The 21,912-nt window shown below is 36.0% G+C and overlaps 1 protein-coding gene across 8 annotated transcripts in view; it reads left to right on the top strand.

The window, feature by feature from the left end:
- LOC138715206 (zinc finger protein 83-like) overlaps positions 1–21,912 on the top strand; it is a 38,013-nt gene that overhangs the window by 11,297 nt on the left and 4,804 nt on the right. For 3 of the 8 annotated variants that reach the window (XM_069847860.1, XM_069847870.1, XM_069847878.1), the window contains exons 5-10: positions 13,849–13,956; positions 16,688–16,779; positions 17,309–17,446; positions 17,623–17,754; positions 17,932–18,069; positions 20,272–20,354. In XM_069847860.1, coding sequence (XP_069703961.1) covers positions 16,693–16,779; positions 17,309–17,446; positions 17,623–17,754; positions 17,932–18,069; positions 20,272–20,354 — 578 coding nt within the window. In that variant the 5' untranslated portion in view covers positions 13,849–13,956; positions 16,688–16,692. The other 5 variants (XM_069847897.1, XM_069847906.1, XM_069847888.1 and 2 more) reach the window with 5 other exon arrangements.

A 21,912-nucleotide genomic window follows, 5' to 3' on the forward strand; every position in this document is an offset into this window, starting at 1 on the left:
ACTCATGAGTATTGTGAATTTGAAGAGAACTCCTCAACCCAGAAGGACTTGAAGTGCCAGCTCTGTGATGAAGACTTTATCACTCCACAACTTCTGAACGAGCATAGACGCAATCACTTGGGACTGGAACCTTTGAAGTGCGAAATTTGTGAGAAGAGTTTTACAAGACCTTGTCATCTTCGTCAACATGAATTAACTCACACAGGAGATAAACCTTTCAAATGTAAATTATGTGATAAGAGTTTTGCATTACGTAGAAATCTTCGAAGACATGTGTTAACACACACAGGCGATAGGCCTTTCAATTGTAGGATTTGTGATAAGAGTTTTTCACGCCTTGATAACCTTCAAACACACGAATCAACCCACAAGGGTGATAAGCCTTTCAAATGCGAAATTTGTGGTAAACGATATTCACGAATTGACAACCTTCGAACGCATACGACAAACCACACAGGTGATAAGCCTTTTAAATGCAACATTTGTGATAAAAGTTTTGTGCGACTCGATTATCTCCGACAGCACGCATCGAATCACACAGGTAATAAACCTTTCAAATGTAAAATTTGTGATAAAAGTTTTTCACGACCTGATAATCTTCGAACTCATGCATCAATCCACACAGGCGATAAACCTTTCAAATGTAAAACTTGTGATAAGAGTTTTGTGCGACTTGATTATCTCCGAATACACTCACTGATCCACTCAGGGGATAAACCTTTCAAATGCAAAACTTGTGATAAGAGTTTTATACGTCTTCATCATCTTAGACGACATGCATCAATTCACAATGAAGACGAGCCCATCAAACTTGACAATAATTTTGAGAAGAGTTTGGCTCTTGTATAATTTTCACTATGTCACAAATTCTTTATGAATGTCTATTCATTCATTCATTCATTCATTCATTCATTCATTCATTCATTCATTCATTCATTCATTCATTCATTCATTCATTCATTCATTCAGTGTTCTGCTAAAGGGCAAGTCTTCCCCTACAAACCCAGCTTTCTCCAGTCATTCCTATTTTCTGCCTTTCTCTTTGTCTCCTCATATGATCCATATAGCCTATCTTAATGTCGTCTATCATTTGATATCTTCTTCTTCCCTGAACTCTTCTTCCATTCACCATTCCTTCTAGTGCATCCTTCAGTAGACAGTGATTATTAGAGGAAAAAAATTCGCTCTGGCGCCGGATATCCGAACCCGGGTCCTTGATACTACGTACCAAATGCTCTAACCACTGAGCTACGCCAAAATTCAATCCACAGCACCTGATCGAATCCCTCTCCTCTAGTGTTTTTCCCTTTGTGGCCTGACTCCAAGTTCGACATCTATATTGACATATTAAGTCAACTGCCATTATACAAGGAGCACACTTAATTGAGTGACTTGGTGGCCGGGATTCCACAGTAATATGCACTGTTGGGCAAAGAATCAACGTAGGCCTAAAGATTAATTTTTCTCCTCTAATAATCATTGTTGCCATAACAGATATATTCTGTAGGACCTAAAAATTAATCTTTACGTAGCTTCAGTAGGCAGTTTCTTCTCAGCCATATTCTGTAGGACAAAGAGGTCAAATGACTTTATTGTCAAACGCCTGGCATTAGAAAACAACAACATATTCTGTAGAACCTAAAAATTAATCTTTACGTAGCTTCAGTAGACAGTTTCTTCTCAGCCAGTGACCCAACCATTTCCTTTTCCTCTTCCTGATCAGTTTCAGCATCATTCTTTCTTTACTCACTCTTTCCAACACAGCTTCTTTTCTGTGGCTGTAAGCCTTTAAAATGAATTATTTGTGATAATACGAAGGTTGGGGCATAAGTCATGGTAACAATTTCTTTTTCAAAGTTGAGCGATGATATCATAAGTTGTTATATGGCATCCACAGTATATTTTCGCATCATTAGATGACACTGTAATCACAAAGCAAAGTGTGTGAATTCAGTTGTGAGTTGACCACTGTCAGTTGTGAATAGGGTTGCCAACCCTCTCATATTTATCTTCATTTTTAACAGACTCCAGGCTCACGTATTTTTCTTCTCTTTGAGCATTTTTATCCCTTATTTTTGCATAATGTAAAAACTGTAATTCTAAACATTTGATTTTACTGTGAAAGATGATGATTTAAGCCTATATGAAAAATTTTGTTGTTCAAGAAGTGCACTAAAATGTGCAGTTTTTATAGAATGTAATGCTTGCCAGAAATGGATTTTAGTGCTCACCCTTTTAAAATCAAATAATATTAATATATTATCAATTTGGAAAAACTGGCTGGTTTTGTTTTAAACACACCAAATAGTAAGTAATGCTGATACAAAGAGGATGTTTCATCTATGAATAATAATGGAACAGATGTTCGAAGTAGGAGCACAACACATCTAATCAAATGAGAGCTGGAAACTGCAGTCGACTTCAACTATTACGCGATACAAAATCTGTCTCAAAATACTCTAACTGAAGCCTAGCTGCCGAGGTGTAGAACAAAGTTGTTTCTCAGTAACTGAACCGAATAATTTGTCTATGTGAAATTTTGTCGATTCCTTAGTCTCCCGTATTTTCTTCAAAAAAAGTTGGCAACCCTGGTTATGAATCAACCACTGTGCTTTGCATCCATAATACAAGTTGGTTGCTTCACTATGGGAATGGCAGTGTGATGTGATTTTCACACAGAGATTGATGTTCTTTTTTTCTCTAAATTTAGGGTATAGACTGCTATTGCAGCATTTAGGAACCCCATAAACTGGAAATCAACCAGAAAACTGCAATGTGTTACCAGCTTTGCTATGCTACTGGGTTTAAAATTATGAAATCCCTCGGTAGACAACATGTGTTTCCCGAGAAAATGATGCCTGTTTTGGCTTAGACTGGGCAATCCAGCAAAATGTGAGGTGATGACTCAGCGTCCATTTCACATTTTCTGCAAATTGAGTCATAACTAAGGCCCAATATTTGTAGATGCTTGTTCAGATGGAAATGTCCGGTTACCCATCTTAAAATTCTCCTTTCCAAAGCAAGGAACTGTTTTGGCTCTCCAATAAGGAATTTAGCCTGGTGTAAATCTTCAGGTTCCCAGTAAGCCTTTCATCAGGTTCTCTTTAGACCCTGTTTGATTATACACTTATAGATGCCAGCACAGGGTTCGAGGTCATAGCATTGGATGGAAGTTCCGTGTTTGTGGTGCTACACGTAATGTAGTTATGAGTCGAATGAATGTGACCTGATGGGTTTTTAGGGTGGGTATGTGTGCTGTAATGCTATTCCGTCCACACTTGTGGAGTAACGGTTAGCATGTCTGACCTGGTGGCCCGGGTTCGAATCCTGGTCTGACCAAGTTACTGGTTGAAGTTTTCCCTCAACCAATATGAACAAATGCTGGGCAACTATCAGTGCTGGACCCCGGACTCATTCCACCAGCATTATCACCTTCATATCATTCAGACGCTAAATAACCTGAGATGTTGATACGTCGTCATAAAATAACCCACTTAAAAAGATGCTATTCCAATTACTGTAATAAGGATGAGTAGCATGATGGATGTTTGATCCCTACACAACTCTACCCTACTAATAAAGCTCTAATCTAATCTACATATACCCTGCCCTTTCATTTGCATATTTCAAAATTTCGAACCACGCCCTCATTCTCACAAGAAAAAAAATAGTTGTCATGACTTATGCCCCAGCCCTCGTATTTTGAATGATATTATGCTCTTCGAGCTGTGTGGATATGGTCTGTCAATCAGGTGAGAATGCATATGAATTCTAGATATTTATTAAGACAATTGTCACTAACAAGGGAAGGGTTTCGGCTCGAACAGGAATTTTGTTAAAAATTTGTACAGAAGCTTATCTCACAATGGTGATGAAGACCGTAAAAGCATTCATTTGTGTAACTCTCCGTTTGGTTGGTATTGGTCAATACACTTCTTTAAAAACGTACATGAGGATTCTCTATACAATACATGAAACAGCATGGAGCAGAGCAATAAGCACAACACGCAGAAGCAACACCTGAACAATCTTCTGAACCACACTCCAGTGCTGAAAAATCATTTACAGTTTTGAAGTCTGAGACTTGTTCAGGATTCACGTAACCAGCTGACTGTCAGGAATACTGAAGCATAGGGCAGTATATTGGAGCAGACAACTGGTTATGAATAACAGAGTGCATTTTCGTTATAAACACTCGATTTCCCAAGTTAAGTTCTGGATTCTCAGCAAGAGTCCTTATGCAATCTGGTATCCTCCGAGCACACATTTTGTATTGTCTAAGCAAATAGATATCCAGAGGCTGCATATATTTAATTTTTATAGGTGGAATGATCATACATTCTATGTACTAGCCTTGGAATGATTAATTTATTAAGGTTGTGTCCTTGTGAGCATTCAATGAATCACACAACAGTGTACACTTTTGATTAGGTGCAATATTTTCAGACAGAACGTTGAAAAAATGTTCTTAAATGGGCGTTAGACATTTTACCACTCGCACTAGCTTCTAGGCTATGCTAGGCTTACAGGTAAGGTGTCCCATCCTCTTAACTTGTGCAGTGCTCTCCCCACCCCCTCAACTTGTACAGTGCCGTAACAGGCAAACCACACATTACACAAACGAATGCTTTTGGGAGCTTTGTAGAGATGTAAAGATGGGCCTGTATACAAATTTTGGATACGAAATTCCTGTTCGAGCCGAAACCCTTCCCTTGTGAGTAGGAATGCAATAAACAATTCGATATTAGTGATAATGGTGTTTAAACACCTTTATTCTTTAATAATGCATGTATGTAGACTTCCATCATGTAGAATTATAATTTATTTTTTGTGTAGGACTAGAATATCATTGCACTTAAGAGATTACACTCTCTTTGACCAAATGTGAAAGGTTTTCAAGCCAAACATTATTTCCAATATGAGAACAGTTGAATATTGTATTTAAATGCAAAATTATGTGATATGTGGAAGGAGTTTTTTTAAATGGAAGGACTAAGGCTTCATATGCAAGATCGTGTTTACTCATGTCAGTAAGATTGAATAAAAGACTCCAAAGTATGTCGAGAGTAAGTAACACAGACTCTTCATTACATCAGGCTGTAATGTGGTATTTCCTTATCCAGTCAAGAAACCTAAGAAGTAAGTTACTAAATTTGGTAGCAGTAGTAGCAAAATCTGTTCGAGTACACTATGCAAATCTAGGTACAGATCTCGTACTTTATCTCTGTCTCTATGCATCGTCAAATTTGCGAGTGGGGGGGGGGAAGTGATGGGAGTAAAGTTGTAATGTTTTTCAATGCGCTGATCCCTACTTAAGATAAGCCACTTGAAATTTAACAGTCACTGACTGGTAGAGATATAATTCGAGGTCTGTAGAATAATTGTTGCTCCATCAACATTCCCTATGCTATAATACTTTACTGTTTTCCAAATTGAAGAAGGTACAAATTTTTGCGACTACAAGAGATACAGTAGAACTTGGTTATAACGACATCCAAGGGACCTTGAAAATTATGTTGTTATAAACGAGTGTCGTAACCGAGATTCATATTATCAGTCTAGTGAGGTGGAAAATGAAAAATAATAAACATAATTAGGCTTATTTTAGATTTATGTATTCACTTTTAAGCATACCATGAACACAATAAATACATGTACAATTATAAATACAGTATTCTGTATTAAAACAGTTCGTTCATTACTCACCAAACTTATTTACTGAGGAGTGAAGTAATCAGTCATTAAAACTCTGTTGTCTCCTACTTGCCCAATATACACTTTCTAAAATAAATTCTGTGTTCATTACTTCAGTTGCAATTTCACTCCTCCATCTCCTAGCTTCATACTCCCTCCTCTAGCTTCATAGAAATGTTCACAATTCTAATGGCTTCTAAACCGTTACTCATTTCTTTTAGTGGCCATACTGCGTTAAAATGCGTGCACTTAGTGAAACTTCCTGTTGAAACTGACCGCATGAATTCGGGCAGGTTACAGTGGGATGGGGAATCTGCCTGCATTCCAGAGGTCTATAATAGAAGGGAACAGTAAAGGATTTGCCAGATTTCAGCAAAATATTTCTTAAAATACTTTGGTTCTTAGAAAATTGTATTCCAAACTGAGGTTGAAAATGACGTTATATGCGAGGTAGACGCATATACGTTTGTCGTATTAAGCAAGGTAGAAAAGCATATGTCTTATAGGGAATTAGTTGGGACCACAGAATATTTGACGTTATAGGCGAGGTGTTGCACAAAACGAGGTCGCTATAACCAAGTTCTACTGTACTTATTAATATCAACTACCTCATCATCTGCTCCAAGGGCTCTTAGGATTTGTTCTGTGTTCCTATTTACTGCAGTGCGTTTGGACATGTTAGTTATACAAATGAGCACGAAATATTTAGGTCTAGCATATCTCTGTGTATTGATGCTCACATGAAACATACATATTGTTTATAAATACTTTCTCTGTCATGAGTGCAACAGTATGTTATTCACTACAGTGCTTTAAAATTATATGACTGCTACAGGGACTTATATTATGAATAATAAACTAATAACACGAGGATTCTGATCTGCTTACTAACTTAGAAAAGAATTTTATTAGTCCCTCTGGTGGTACAAATTGGGACATTCCCTGGAATAACAAGTTAGCATATGTTACGTCCTTTTTTCATTTTCAGTGTACAGGGTGATTCACGAGGAAAGGTAAAAAATTTAGGACGTGAATTCTGAAGTCATTCTGAGTGAAAAAGTTCAGGTGAAATGCGCGAAACCACTTTTTTTGTATTTTTCATCATGGAACTCAGAAATATGTTAATAATTCATATCCATATTTTCATATTCATTTATCAGTTGTCAATAGATTTAAATCTTAAAGTTGCATAAAATCTTACAATTAAAAATTAGTAACGCTACATTAAAACTATACACAGTAACTAAAATCAAAGGTTACATTGAATAACAGAATGACTAGAATAATAACTATTTACAATGAACTATACATATATTAGCATTTTATAAGATACCTGAAATTAACAATTCATAGCCCGTTTATTGTGCCCTGTAATCATTGATAATGAGTGTAGCTTCTTCATACTCCAGATGACTTACAACATGCAGGAATACCATCCCTGAATTTAGTCTTCATTAAAATACTCTTGTAATGAATAATAACATTTTCCTTTAAATTTCGAATAATCACCTTTTTAAATTTTCCTATTGTAGGCATTGCCTTAGTGTGCTGGGGTAACCTGTTTTATAATTTGAAGCCAGTATATGTAAAACATCATATGTCTTTAACATCATGAACTCTGCTTGGATCTTGAGAGTATTGAAGTTGGACGAAAAGGAGGTTAGAAACGATAAAACTTCCATGTGGACTGGACAATAGGTCTAATCATCTCCTTATCTGCTATAATATATTCTGCACAGAATTCTACCACCTTTTCTTCCAAGAGAAGAACACTGACTACCAGTAATTCTTTTTTAACAATTATCAATATTCTTGTTAATTGAAAATTCTATGATACATACAAAAAATAAAATTATGTTTGAGGTTGGAGAAGGTTTAGACCTAAAAGTTCTTAAATTGTAAAATTGTAGCATGGACTCAAACCCCACTTGGGTTTACTGGCTAGGAACCTGGGATTCCTCTGAGATTTTTCCAAAATGTAAGGTGAATACCAAGTAATCTCATGGTGAATCTTTGAACTCACCTAACAAAATAACGTGTACCTATCTATTGTAGATGCCGCATTATTAACTGGTTAAGAAAACATCTCCACCAGCACACCTCTTGCTATTGATATAAGTGAAACTGGTGTATTGTAACTTGCTGATTACTGAATCAACTTTTTGTTTTGTGTGGTTTGGGGGCAGGGGTTCGAGAGTTCAGGTCCTACCAAGGACAATGAATTCCAAGAAGCAATGAAATTCTTTGCACGAATTCCTCCAGTAGAGAATTAAAACAGTGCATTACATTTCATAATCTTCACAGCACACACTGTCCCTTATAACCTCTGCATTTGAAAAGTACCAGTAAATAAAATATACTACCACAGTCTACTATATACAATCACGAAGCTTGAGTTTTGAGGATGCTAAAAACAATAGACTGTGACAGTACTATTTTGCATTGCCTGTAATGAGGCGATGTTAGCGATCCTAGTGGTGAGCAACTATCTAATGTTTGCATATTTACTACGTATTGAGCTTCGTGACTGTATATACTAGACTGTGATACTACTACTATTACTACTACTACTACAGCTACTACTACTACTACTACTACTACTACTACTACTACAGCTACTACTACTACTACTACTACTACTACTACAGCTACTACTACTACTACTACTACTACTACTACCCATCAGTATAACTGAGGCAGTAGCACATTTGCCTGCTGATCCGGAGTTGCGCTCTCTTGCATGGTTCGATTTCCACTTGAGCTGATCACCTGGTTGGGTTTTTTCCAATGGTTTCCTTACCTGTAAGGCGAGTGTTACGCAATCTATGGCAAATCCTCGGACTCATCTCGCTATTACTAACTCCATTGACGCTAAAAACTTAGCAGTTCATACACCATCATTAAATAACCAAGGTGAAAACTATTACTACCATTATTGCAATGTACTGAAGTACATTATGATATATCCGTGCAGGAGTTCTGCGTTATCATATGATGTAGAATTGGTGGAGTGGAGAAAAATTCTCTCTGGCACTGGGATTTGAACTCGTGTTTTCAGATCTACGTGCTGACGCTCTATCCACTAAGCCACACCTAATTCCAATTCCGATGCCAGATTGAATCCTCTCAGTTTAAACTCCACCTCTTAGTTTCCCTTTAGTGGCCAACCCTCATGCACTGTGTCACAGATGTGTGACAGTGGCACAATGTCCAATACATTAATGTGCAGAGGTGCACTCATTACGAGTGGCTAAGTGGCCAGGATCTGACGGAATGAGGGCCGTCTTAAATCACTAAGTGATAATATATGCATATCATATTATTGCGATTCATTCCGGCAGTGACGTCGCCAGGATCAGAGCAAGGGGGGGGGGTGCGGATGGGGTGCGAGATTTAAAAATGGGGTGCGAGCTGTAAAAATGTGGTACATAAAAAATCCAAAATGTTCTCTCATGCACTTGCGTGCATACTATACATCTGTTTATTATTATTATTGCTCATCACATCCATTACGATACACTATGGGACGTAGTTTTTTCACATCCAAGAAATTGTTTGTTTGTTTTTGTTCTTCAAAATAATTTATGCCTAGTATTTTGTTAATAAATTGCCCTTTGGGGTGCGGAAAGGGGTGCTCCGATTTTTTATGGGGTGCTTGCGCATCCTTTCGCACCCCCCTAGCGACGTCCCTGCATTCCGGCATCACAATTGGAATCCGATGTGGCTTAGTGGATAGAGCGTCAGCATATAGAGCTGAAAACCTGGGTTTGAGTCCCGGTGCCAGAGAGAATTTTTCTCCGCTCCACCAATTCTTCATCATACTACTACCATTGCTGCTGCTGCTGCTACTACCACTACCACTACTCCAACTGCTACTTGCTATTACTACCACTAGTACTACTGGTACTACCTACTACCATTCCTGCTGATACTGCTACTACTAACACTACTACTACTGTTATTGAAGTTCCTTTTTTCTACCCTGCTCCTCAATTGTTTTTCAAGTACCACATATCCATTGACCAGGATGTTGACTGTCACTTCAGCGAATTTTCAATATTCTAGGGAACTGTGAAATAGGCCTACTAGGTAGTAGTAGTAATAGTAGTAGTAGTATTTGTAATAGCTTATTTTACGACGCTGTATCAACATCTTAGGTTATTTAGCATCGGAATGAGATGAAGATGTTAATGCCGGTGAAATTAGACCGGGGCCCAGCACCAATAGTTACCCAGCAATTTGCTCATATTGGGTTGAGGGAAAACCCCGGAAAAAACCTCAACCAGGTAACTTGCCCTGACCGGGATTCGAACTCAGGCCACCTGGTTCGCGGTCAGACGCGCTAACCATTACTCCACAGATGTGGACAGTAGTAGTAGTAGTAGTAGTAGTATCATATAAAAATAACATGGTGGTGGTAATGATGAAGAAGATGATGATGATGATATTAATGGTTGTCATAATAGTAGTGGTTGTAATAGTGAGTGGTGGTGGTGGTGGTGGTGTTGGAGGCAGCAATGGCGGCAGCTTTAGTAATAGTAGTAGCATGGATGAATATATAGCCTATTATCCATGGTAGTAGTAAGACCAATGAAGGGAGTACCATTATAGATGAGGCCGACAAATATCTATTTAGGTCTAGTTCGTGATTGTTGATGATGATAATGATTATGATACTGATGCTACTAGGGCCACTGGCATAGTAGCTCAAGTGGTAGCACGTTTAATTCCTGTTTCGGAGTTGCGCTCGGGCGTGGGTTTGATTCCCGCCTGGGCTGATTACCTGGTTAGGTTTTTACGAGGTTTTCCTCAACTGTAAGGCGAATGTCAGGTAATTTATAACGAATCCTTGGCTGGATCCCGCTATCGCCAATTACATCGATGTTAAATAACCAAGCAGTCGATGCAGCGTTGTTAAATAACCAAGTAAAAAAACAACTACCACTGCTAATATTTTAATAATACCAGTAATAGAGCTAACGTGATCGGCAAACTACATCGTAGCGTCGCAGTCACGAAGCTTGAGTTTTGAGGGTGCTAGAAACAATAGACTGTACCGGTACTATTTTGCATTGCCTGTAATCAGGCGATATTAGCGAGCCTAGTGGTGAGCAACTACCTGATGTTTGCATATTTACTACGTATTGAGCTTCGTGACCGTATATACTAGACTGGTAGCGTCATTTAGTTCAGCGCTCATACCGCTCACGAGTTGTAGCCTTGATCACCAGGGGTTGGACATAGTGATGGAGGAAGAGGACTAGACAAGATAAAATAGAATATATTAGCCCTATTTTCACGGAGGACTTTATTCCGAATGTTAGCCTCGATCAGTGTGGGTGAAAATTAAGCCGAAATTATCTGAATGTGTGCACGTCTGTCAGATAGAGCTGTCTGTAGACTATCCAAAAGTTGTCTAAAAATTCGATGGTTGCGTATTAGGGCTAGAAGTAAATGGAGATACTGTTATTATTTTCGCTAAAGTTGATCGTTGTTCCCTATTGTGTGTTCAATTTCACGCATTTAGATCTTGGATTGAAGCAATCTGGATTAGTTCGGACTAATAAAGTAGCCTTTACTTTCAAGTTTCTTCCAGTTGGCTTCAATAAGCTTTATTTGTGCACAAGGTAGTTCATTCTTTTTGTTTCGTACATAGAGTTGTAACTTTTGGTGTAGGCCTATTTTGTATACATTTTTCTGCGAAACTAGCGCTGAGGCAGTTCCAGTGATTTCAGAAGTGAAAATAAGCCGAAAATAATGACACCTAACCTGTCACAGATTCGTATATCCAAGATGTATACGCGAAGTACGAAGGGACCTACCTCAGCGCTAGTTTTGCCCATTTTTTTCCGAAGATAATTTGGGTTAAGTTAGCATATTAGCTTGGCTTTCAGATTATCATATTATTTATCTCCATTTCATTTCGGCCTACGGATCATACATAGTGATATTGGACACGGTAAATATGGAAAGTTAGAAACTAGATATTACCGGTACCTTATTCTAAAGAATAATACAAATTAACCTTTACAAATAACACAATACCGTATTTCGTAATACAGTACCAAAAACCGCATTACGAGACCCTGTGCATAGGTAGCAAGGGGTCCGGTGGTTTCTAGAGCGGCCATCTCTCAACTTTTGTTTCGTAAATTTAGTGTTGGGTTACCATATTTTAGAATTGAATGAGTGGGGGGAATTGCGAGAAAGTCGTATTTATTACACTTCAGCCCCTAACTTTCTTCAAGGGATCTCTCTGGTCTACAATGTCATCATAATAGTAGTAGGCCTAGTTCCTATGCAGATTGGCCCCACTCTGGCCTCTGCCTAACAAAATGTGTCAGTAGTGCTGGTGTATGGACAGGTCTGTACCAGTAGCGGCTAGTGATCGAAATCCTCAGTGAGGCCAGATGCAACTAGTTTAAGTGCCTCCGATAGAAAATGTTTGTTAATGATAATTATTATTGTTATTATATTATTAATATCATTATTACTGTATTATTATTATTATTATTATTATTATTATTATTATTATTATTATTATTATTATTATTATTGTCAGTCTATTATTATTACTATTAATGAAAAATAATAATTTCACTCACCAAATAAGCTGTTATGCTGTGAGTTTCAGTGTAATGAAGCAACCCATATTATGTGTTGAAATTCCCCTTTCTTTCTTTTCTTTCTATTTTTTCCTTTGACAGCAACAAACAAGGCCAAGAGAAAGTTTATTTTGCACCACATTACCACTTAACTATTTATGTTGCCCATACCAGGATGCAATAGAAACTCGCGTTTTAAGATTATCTGTCAGAAAAATTGTCAACGATGTCATAGGTATCTCGGTAGTCTTTCTCTTTATTTAAAACTTCCTTTTTTTCAGTATTATTTCTTGTCGAAAAAGGACACTCTTAACAATGAATTAACTGCACCATCATTATTTCTCTCATTTGTTTCTGTTTATATTTTCCCGAAATATATAACAACATTGGCCCAGATTCACTACTGTACTATGAAGTACAATAGTACAACACCCTCGCTTAAGTCATAAACTAAGATATAAGGGGAGAGAATAGAGTGGGTCTCTGCCTGCCAAAGAGCTAGGATTTTGTTAGTTATGGCCTATTTAGAAAGACAAGTCACCACTGCTATTCCCACCCCACTCTACTCTTGAGGCCGGTCCATGGATGGGAGAAGTGAAATCTGACCAGGCCAGACGAATTGTGTCTCAGCTACAACGTTTTAAGCATAAACTCAAGGCTTGCGAAAGGACATGAAATACATAAGCCAGACCCGGCAGGAGCGATCCTGGCCTCAGGAAAAATGTTACTGTAAAACAGGTCTACATACATCACAAGTCAGACGCGGCACGAGCAATCCTGGCCTCAGGAACAAATTTTACTCCAAAACAGGTCTATATACATCACAAGCCAGACCTGGCATGAGCGATCCTGGGCTCAGGAACAAATTTTACTGCAAAACAGGTCTATTATACATCACAAAGTTTTCAAATGTTTCTACAGCGATATATGCTTCATTGAAATAACTAATACATTATATAAAAACACAAAATTTGATTTCAGTTAATCCAAGTGACTGAGGCCCGGCCTCACTTGCCTCAGTCAATCAGTCGCCACTGGTCTGCACATACATAGACCCGTCCCATTCCATCCTTTGCTGCTTAGTTTCCTCGGGACGGGTGCTCTACACTACTGTCATATAAGCCTAGTGAACAAAACTACGTACCTGGAACCGTCAGCATAGGAACTCTCTGTATTGTGGACACATTTCATAATTTTTCATTTTGTACAAAATTAACAATCATTTCACAGTTCCAAACTGAACTTATTTCCCTCTTTCATCCACTGAATATTTTTAACATTGGAAATATTCTTCCTACAGCTGCATTATGAGCGGATATGGAAAGATAATATCGTACTAGCTTTAACAATTCAACACACTCAGAAGAACGACTACTTATGTATGGATACAATTTTTTCTGGAGCATTGTCACTACAGAAATTCTCTACATCTTCATATATGTTTTTAAGGAACTTATTTAATCAACAGTACAGTTATCAACAAAAATATTTAATCGTCTTAAAAATAGCGCACTTTTTTTTACTGCTTATGTTCTTGTTCTTTTTACAGAAATAACCAGTGAAATACAACCACTGATCTAGCAACACTACTGTATGGAATAAAGAATTGTTCTTTCAACATTGTCGACAACAAAATCATTCACAGACTATAGGAACGGTAAGCACAATAAGCCTCAGGATGCGATGCAAGTCTTCGGGGCCCTTCTCTATAAAAAAAATAAGTCAAAACAATGGAAGGTACATACAAACACGTTCACCAATTACCCGTACTTTACTCACACGTTTTACTTTCTCAAAAGGCATAATCATTAACTAGAACTATTGGAAGCATGGTAACAATAATAGAAGTAGTGGTGATATTCAGAAAGTTTAATACCAGTTCTCTCATGTATACCTATATTAAACATGTACGGTATATGTCCATGGCAATTGCAAAATTACCTAGAAATAATTTAACAACCAGTACGAACCAGCTGAATATCACCATTGAATAGACGTAATTAAATTATATCACAGATATAATCAAGAACTGTTAAGAATGGGTAGAATTATTTTATTAATTGTAATATATTTAGGAGAAGGTACATAACACGGATTATATTGCCGTTTGTCTTTGTAAAATTACAGTTCTAGGCTAATAGAACATAAACAGCCTAAGAATAAACAAATAGGATTTCCTGTGAATAGGTGGGCCTGCATATGTATATAATTGAAATTGTAGTACAAACCTGGGGGGGGGGGGGACAAGATTTTAATGTTACATTTTCAGAAAATTCGCAAACAACTAGAATGAAAATCATCTCGTTAGATTACTGCCACAACCCTCCGTATCTATCAGAAAACCCACTGATCTACCAACACTACTGTATGCAGTAAATAACTTGTTTCAAGAGCAATTTGGAAGGTAATTTGGCAAGTTGCTGGTATGGAGTTAGTTGTGTGTGTGTTTTTTATTTTCTTATATTGTCTCCCCTTTAAAATTGTTCTTTCATTGCATACATGGTCTGTGTAATTACGATATTTCTTAATTATGTACTATGATTTCATTTGTGCCGTTAGTTATTGTGTCTATGCTTCAGAATGTTTAAGCGGACATTTATTAGCTGTGTATGGTCATGTTTCTGATGTTTTTATTCGTCTCTGTAGTAAATTGGAACAGACAGGGAAAAATAAAAAAAAATCCGTCATTTTGATAATAATAATAATAATAATAATAATAATAATAATAATAATCTTTATTGTTATTGAATGAAAAACTTCACTATAGACATTGTCAAATTTTACAATCTTATTGCAATACATTTCATATATATACAAAATAAAATTTAATTATTAAAACAATGTAGATATCAAATTACATACTATAAAGTTAAAAGAACTATATTTATTAGATAAAAGACAGTATCAAGTACTAATTGTCATATGTTTGATAACTAATTAAGAATACTATAACAGAGGTTAATAATAAACTTTAAAAATGCAACATAAGGTAGTGCAATTTGCTCTGTTCATTAATACATTGAAATTTAAATATAAATTGATTTACCACTAGGTTTCATTCAAAATCTCACTATTAAAAAAAATTTAAGAAACAACAAACATAACATTTAAAACTGCACTGTTTAAAAATGTATGTCAAATTCAAAGAACTCATTTATTGAGTAAAGTGGGTTTTTAATTAACTAACTGTACAATTTTGTTTTATAACTTTCAACAGGAAGAAGTTGAATGTTTATAGGGAGCTTTTTAAATAATTTGATTCCAATCAACTTATAGTATTTTTTTGTCACACTTAAGTCTACAAAGTGGATAATCTAATAATTGCCTATTCCTCGTTATATGATTGTATATGATGAGCATCATCACAGAACTGTAACAATAGTAGGCCTACTGAGAAATGTAAAGTCCATGGAAAATAAAATAATGTTTATTCAAATTTGTTATCTGACCAAGCACCTACTTACACTCTATAGTGTTCTGAACCTTTTAAGAACGACTGTAAGTAGACAACTGTAGGTCTTGTGGCTGGGTGAAAGATGTTATGAAAGTAAAGTAATTGTACAGGAACTCTCGCTGTTGTGTTAAGTTCATCGTTATGTGGATTGGTGCACTTAATATGGATCGTAAGAATGCAAACATTGTGTGATCATAAAACGTAATTTGTGGGAAATGGCAAAATAAGTTTTTGAGAGTAGTCAATCGTGTGATTTTACCTCGTCCTTTTTATGGTATTTCCTTTAAGGAAGTACATTAATATCTTTGTCCAGAATAGAAGATTACACAAATCAACCAGTATCAATAAAATTTGTGTTCTTAGCCAATGATATGGTTCTTAATGTAAGGCAACTGATTTTTATAGGTTAAGTTAGGTCATTTTAATTATTAACTGGGCTCCAAATTGCTACAGTATAAGATGTGGTGTTTGTTGCTTTGTGGGAAGCTATGTTACTTTGGTATTGAAGTTTAGAATTTTTTTTTGTTGAGATTCTATATTTTTTTTTTTCTAAATTTCCTACATTAGTATCTATCTTGAGGACGTGCGACAACGAATGAAGTAGGGAATTTCAGATCTCTTAAGGACATTTGTTTTGATAATACTTACTGACCTGTCTGCTTATTAATTATCTTATATGAGGGTATGATCTCTGTAATTGTTGTACGTTTCAGCTCTGTCTTTTTGATCATTTTGCTTATAGTCAAATAGCCAATAGGCCTACTCAAAAATTGTTACCTACATAATATGTGAAAGTAAGTGTGAAAGGAAGTTGTTCATAATCATTTATTGTTGCCAAGATCAGTTCTGATTGTAATTGGGCTATGTTAATTGCTTTATGGAAAATCTGTTAATGGCAAAGAGATACCACACCAGTAACTTTTTTTTTTTTCAGTTGACATGGAAGTAATTAAAACAGAACCCGATATAGGCCCACTGAATACACAGAATGATGACAGAAAAGAAGAGAAAATACTTCTCTCTGAGGTAAGGAAGTAGTCTACTTACAGTCCCGACGCTGTTATTTCCGGCGTGACTCCGCCTCTTTGCTTACATCTTAGAAAGTGAAGGGTCTATAAAGTCTAGGTAGGTAGTATCGTTCGCCAGTTTTGTTCTTATGTTGCCGAGCTACCATACGAGGAATCTTTTTGCCACACCGTTAAACATTATCATGTCGCAGCTCCTATGATAATAAATCAAATGCAATGTAATTCAGCAAATAATTGAGCGGCAAATAACGTCTTCGTGTGCTTTCTGCGAACGCCAACGAAAGAGCTAAAATGGCGGGCGATTATATTAAGTATTTATCGAGCCTTAAGAAATGAATCAGCGAATGTCAAGACGCACACGTTTAAATGTAGCCGACCTGCAACGCGATTGGCTGCCGGAAATTACAGTGATGGGACTATAATTTACATTACTGTTGTTCTGTGTTGAACAAAATATTTTTCTTCAATGAAACTAATGTACCAATATGACAAATTATAATTTACTTCTAATCATATTTGATACACAGGAAGGTAATTCGGTGAAAGTGGACGTGAATGAGATGAATGTTAAATCTTCTGATCTGCATTATAACCACGTATCAGGCATCAAATGTGAAGAAAATAAAGATCCCATTTCAACTCTAGTGTTAAAATTAGAAGATAAGGTGAGTCTCTTGTTTTTAACTCCATTTATTATCTTGGTCTGCACTTGAAGTAAGGAAGTAGTCTACTTAACTTACATTACTGTTGTTCTGTGTTGAACATAATAATTTTTCTTCACTGAAACTAATGTCCCAGTATGACAAATTATAATTTACTTCTAATCATATTTGATACACAGGAAGATAATTTGGTGAAAGTGGACGTGAATGAGATGAATGTTAAATCGGATGCGCTTCCGTACAGGGGCAGCATCAAATGTGAAGAAAATAAAGATCCCATTTCAACTCTAGTGTTAAAATTGGAAGATAAGGTAAGTCTCTTGTTTTTAATTCCACTTATTATCTTGGTCTCTGCACTTGAAGCAAGGAAGTAGTCTACTTAACTTACATTACTGTTGTTCTGTGTTGAACAAAATATTTTTCTTCAATGAAACTAATGTACCAGTATGACAAATTATAATTTACTTCTAATCATATTTGATATACAGGAAGGTAATTCGGTGAAAGTGGACGTGAATGAGATGAATGTTAAATCTTCTGGTCTACATTATGACCACGTATCAGACATCAAATGTAAAGAAAATAAAGATCCCATTTCAACTCTAGTGTTAAAATTTGAAGATAAGGTGAGTCTCTTGTTTTTAATTCCACTTATTATCTAGGTCTCTGCCCTTGAAGCAAGAAGGAACTGGGATGGTTACGATATTTCCAATTTTTAGTAGTGAAAAAATTTCTGCATATTTCTCTGTGATGAAGGAAGAATAATTTATTTCATAGGATTGATACCACTTTCCTCAGAAGTAAACACTGAAATAATAAAACAATTGTCTTTAGAGACAATTAATATTCGATACCCTCCATAAAACTGGCTTCATTTATACACTGACGGATCCTTGATCTCCAGAGAACAAGGTGCCGGTGCAGGTGTTACGTGCTGTCTCTTCTCACTTTATAGATCTCTTGGGTATGGAACAACAAGTTTTGATGGAGAAATCATTGCAATAAGTGAAAGTCTCAGGAATCTTCTATGCCACATCAGTAAATTTAAAAATGCAGTTATATTGTCAGACTCCAAAGCAGCTATTCTATCAATAGTCTCTAAACACACACCTTCATCTCAAACAGCAGAAATAACTAAAATGCTCTCTCAATTAATATCACTCAATAAAAGAATTGTATTCCAATGGATACCATCCCATTGTGGAATCCTGGGAAACGAGAATGCGGATGCTTTAGCAAAGAAGGGCAGCACTGCTACTTACAGACCTGTTACTAAATCTACGTATTACTCTGTGAAAAGATTTATTAAATCTACATACTTAGATTTCAACAAACAAAATTTGATAACACAATCCCAAGGGAAAAAATGGAACTCTCTGCATCAAAATCCACAGTTAATTCCCGATTTACCACGAAAATCGTCTGTAGCTGCATTTAGATTGGCAACAGGCCATGATTGTTTGGCCAAACACCTGCATAGAATTGGAATATATCAGTCCCCTAACTGCCCATTGTGCAACTCAAACCAAGAAATGGATTCGGAACACCTCAAAATCTGTGCTTCGGTGGCTGGTCATGATAATATCTTTGAAAAATATTGGAGTGCAAGAGGTCAAATGACTTTATTGTCAAACGCCTGGCATTAGAAAACAACAACAACAACTTTCCTCTTCAGAATCTGAATCGTGCAAACACAGTAGTTTCACTTACAAGGCCCTTAAAAATTGTTTTTCATGTTTATAATCTTCCCGTTCCTCTATCTCTCCCTCTTCCCCCCATCTCTTTTCTTATTTCTGTCTTCCACCCAGGGCTAAGTTTGCCAGATCTCCTAAGTAAAAATAAGAGACAAGGAGTGTGAATGTTGGAGCATACTGACATTTAAAGAACGCTATTACACAGATAATTGTATGAAGTAACAATATTTGTTAAAATTGAGCATAATTAAAACCAAGCAGAAATATGCCTCATTTCAATCTCCTAGAAGTAAAATTTAATATTTCAAAATTTATAATTTCTACATCAGTAGCGCAGACGGTATAGGCTGGCCTACTGTGCTCGAGGTTGCAGGTTTGATCCCGGCCCAGGTCGATGGCATTTAAGTGTGCTTAAATGCGACAGGCTCATGTCAGTTGATTTACTGGTATGTAAAAGAACTCCTGCGGGAAAATATTTCGATACATCAGCAATGCTGATATAACATGGGCAGTTGCAAGTGTCGCTAAATAAACCGTAATAATACTTTCTACAAAATTAAATTTAAATATTTAAGCACTGGACATATTTTAATAAAACTCAATCTGACACTATCCTATTGAGATTCTCTGTTTTACATAACAGCATGATCCTATATTACATCAATTATTGCAAAATCTTTTGTTAACTCAGTTCTTGTTAATAGCAAGTAACATGGCCTGTAAAATTTATAAATGAAGTCAAATGTCCTAATTTTGTGAGTACAGAGAATGCTTTTTGTTTGCAATCCAGAAAGAGAAAGATCATCCTTTTGTTTGGAAGCTCATAAACGAGTTCATTATTATGTATCATTTCAAATTTTGTGCATGTGCGCAGGGAGGGGGGGATGTGTGTGTGCGTGCGTGAGACGCGCGTGTGTCCTGAAGATTACTTAAATAGATTGTCATGAAAAATAGCATGTCTTAGAGATTCAAATTTACTTTGCTCCATGTTGCATGATGATGGTGCTAACCTACCAGTTGAGGTTTTGTCTCTCTCAGTTCTGAGCAGTGATATCACTGTGAATCATCTTTGTGCCATTCATTCATTTCTCATATTTTCATGTACTTTATTTCGGTTGTATTTTGCTTCTTCAGGAAGAATTCTGGAATGTAAAGGGAATAAAAGAGGAGCCAGTGCCAGAAATATTTCAAGAGGAGGATAATGGCTCGACCAAGAGGTGAGGATACATTTTTATGATATTGCAACTTAAATGTCTTTCTTCAACTCTGAGAAAAAAATACAGATTTAATATGTTCTGTATTTCAGCTTCTGTAGAAGTTACAGCTTGAGTTCATAGATGATGATAATGATAAAATTAGTAATAATAATTTATTTATTTATTTTTATTTATTTATTTAGAATATTAACGTGCAAAACAACAGCACAAGGTCAATTACAGTTTAGCACGATACAGAACAGAACAAAACAACAAATGATGATGAGAATGAATGATAGAAAATGGGAATGAGATGAAAATACAAACAATATAATAGTCCACATCAATCATTGACAAAATGCAACAAAGGAAAATAGCACAAATAATTATTAAAACTAGTACAGTGAGATAATTAAAATAATGGCAATTAAATATAATGAATTACAAATTAATCAATAAAATCATATAAATGGAGACTGGAATAGCATAAGACACAGTGCATAGTGACAAAATGAATAGATAACAAAAACAGTGCATACAAATAATTATTAAAATTACAGACAAATACAAATAAACAATAATGACAAATTGAATAGATAATTACAAAAAATACTTGACACAGAAAAGCTAAAAACAACACAAATGAAGTTAAAAAGGAATGTGCTTAATATAAGAATAGCCAAACAACAAACTATATATTAAACGGATCTGAATTAATATAATGTAAATTGGCAGCTTTCGTGCATCTGACAACTGGAGAGAGAGATTTAGGCTTATAAGTATAAACATTTTTTTGAAATCTTAAACCATTCGTAGGGGCCCGAAGGAAGATATTGCTTATGAAGGATTCACAATCAATATCACCCTTTAAGGCCTTACAAAAGAATAAGTAGTCAAGTTCAAGACGTCTAGCATAAAGGCTAGAAAAGTTAAAATATTTACAAGTACGCTCATAATTGAAAACAGATGAATTAGGCAAAAACCTGAAGGCACATAGGGACATAAATTTTCTTTGGATGATTTCCAGTTTAACCGAATCAGTAGAAGCAATAGAATTCCAGGCGACAGTTGCATATTCTAGTTTAGATCTGATTAATGATAATAATAATAATAATAATAATAATAACAATAATAATAATAATACAGATCTCGTATTATTTCTCTGTTTCTCTGCAATAACACAGTTCACGTTGAGAGGTAGCTAAAATTTGCACCTATCTCTGAGAAAAAGTATGTCTAAATTCTTAGCTCATACTCAGGCAAGCAGCGACCAGAGCATTGGAATGAAGGAAACCAGATATCTTTTGTTTTACTTTTAGCACTCTGATGCCCTCGATCAAGATAAACCACATAAAACTTAACCTTCAGTCACCAACAGATTTATGATAAATTTCTATAATAGTTAACCTGTTAGGTTATATTACTAGTAGAATTATTATGATCTGTAAAATTTTGTTTCTATATTTTCATGGGGCTTTAGATTTATAATTGAAGATTGCCATAGGGGATTCTTGCTCTGGGCATTTGGTCAACATGTTGAATGGTGGTGAAGTTCGCAGGTTATAACGCTAATGGAATT

The sequence above is a fragment of the Periplaneta americana genome, chromosome 2 (assembly GCF_040183065.1).
Source record: "Periplaneta americana isolate PAMFEO1 chromosome 2, P.americana_PAMFEO1_priV1, whole genome shotgun sequence".
NCBI classification, from domain to species: domain Eukaryota; kingdom Metazoa; phylum Arthropoda; class Insecta; order Blattodea; family Blattidae; genus Periplaneta; species Periplaneta americana.